We start from the raw sequence: 1075 nt of genomic DNA on the forward strand, positions 1-1075 counted from the left end.
CTGTATCTACTACAGCTACCGTACAACCCCTATTACTGTACTATCACCAATTACAATAATTACATTAAAAGTAGCTATAACAGTCACCACTATAACATCCTTTCACCCTTACATGGTAATCACCAAAAATCTGCACTGAAGCCAGAGCCAAGATCCACCCCTCGCCCCCCGCCGGCTGGTCGATCGTCCACACAGGAAACTGGTCGTCGATGGAGGCGTCCGGGTTCTTGACGTAGGCTCGGACACTGACATTCGTGTTGCCGGAAAAGTAGTAGTACCACGACAAACACCTGCGAGTTAATACTTTTGTGTACGGTTATCTGGGTTTATTTATTTGCGTATGGATTTTGTGTTTGGTTATTGTAGGGAAGGTAATTGGTGTTGACATGGAGTGATTCATATATGGTTTGTAGAGTCGCTGGCGTGCCCACGTACATTGGATCGCCATCACTGTTGCTTGTTGAACTCACAAGGTAACTTTGCGTGTTGGCTGAAGTGGCATTTAGGTACACGTAGTGGCCGTACTCAGTGCCTATACGGAGGAAATAATACAATTTTATTGATAATGAATAGGATATCTTACACGAGAGCCAAATTGTCTTACCTCATCTGTAATAGCAATCGTGATATTTAAACGCACGGAAATGCAGAACAACGTTAGCATGCAATTAAGCCGATATTCTGAGGACTTTTATTATCATCAATATCACTATTTTTCACAAAGCGTGTACCGAGATAATTCCCCCCAACTAGTGTATAGAAATCAAGATATTTTTTCTGTACAAGAGGACAATCAGGCCCATACCATAAGTGTGGTCGAGGTCGGGTCCGCCCTGAGATGAAGAAGCGCTGCCCCAAGTCCACCCTGAATTGCTATTCAGGTGCAAGATGGAGAATTCACACAAGTCAGAGGTTTCGAATTCACATTGGATTCCTATCAGGGGAAAAGGGGAAACGGGCATACATACATTCTGAATTATTAGTTGTGGTTATATAAAACCTCCTTAATATTCTTGACAAGTGGAATATTATAAACATAATGGCACGAGGGGTTTTGAACTATTTTTTTTTTAAC

At 42.1% G+C, this 1075-nt stretch overlaps 1 protein-coding gene across 1 annotated transcript in view; it reads right to left on the reverse strand.

Moving 5' to 3' along the window:
* Positions 1-1075, reverse strand: part of LOC119592412 (MAM and LDL-receptor class A domain-containing protein 2-like) — a gene marked incomplete at its 3' end in the record, with an annotated part of 16276 nt that overhangs the window by 3976 nt on the left and 11225 nt on the right. The window contains 3 exon segments of the mRNA XM_037941233.1: positions 113-290; positions 436-532; positions 806-934. Coding sequence (XP_037797161.1) covers positions 113-290; positions 436-532; positions 806-934 — 404 coding nt within the window.

This window comes from Penaeus monodon, chromosome 30 (genome assembly GCF_015228065.2).
Source record: "Penaeus monodon isolate SGIC_2016 chromosome 30, NSTDA_Pmon_1, whole genome shotgun sequence".
Taxonomy (NCBI): Eukaryota; Metazoa; Arthropoda; class Malacostraca; order Decapoda; family Penaeidae; genus Penaeus; species Penaeus monodon.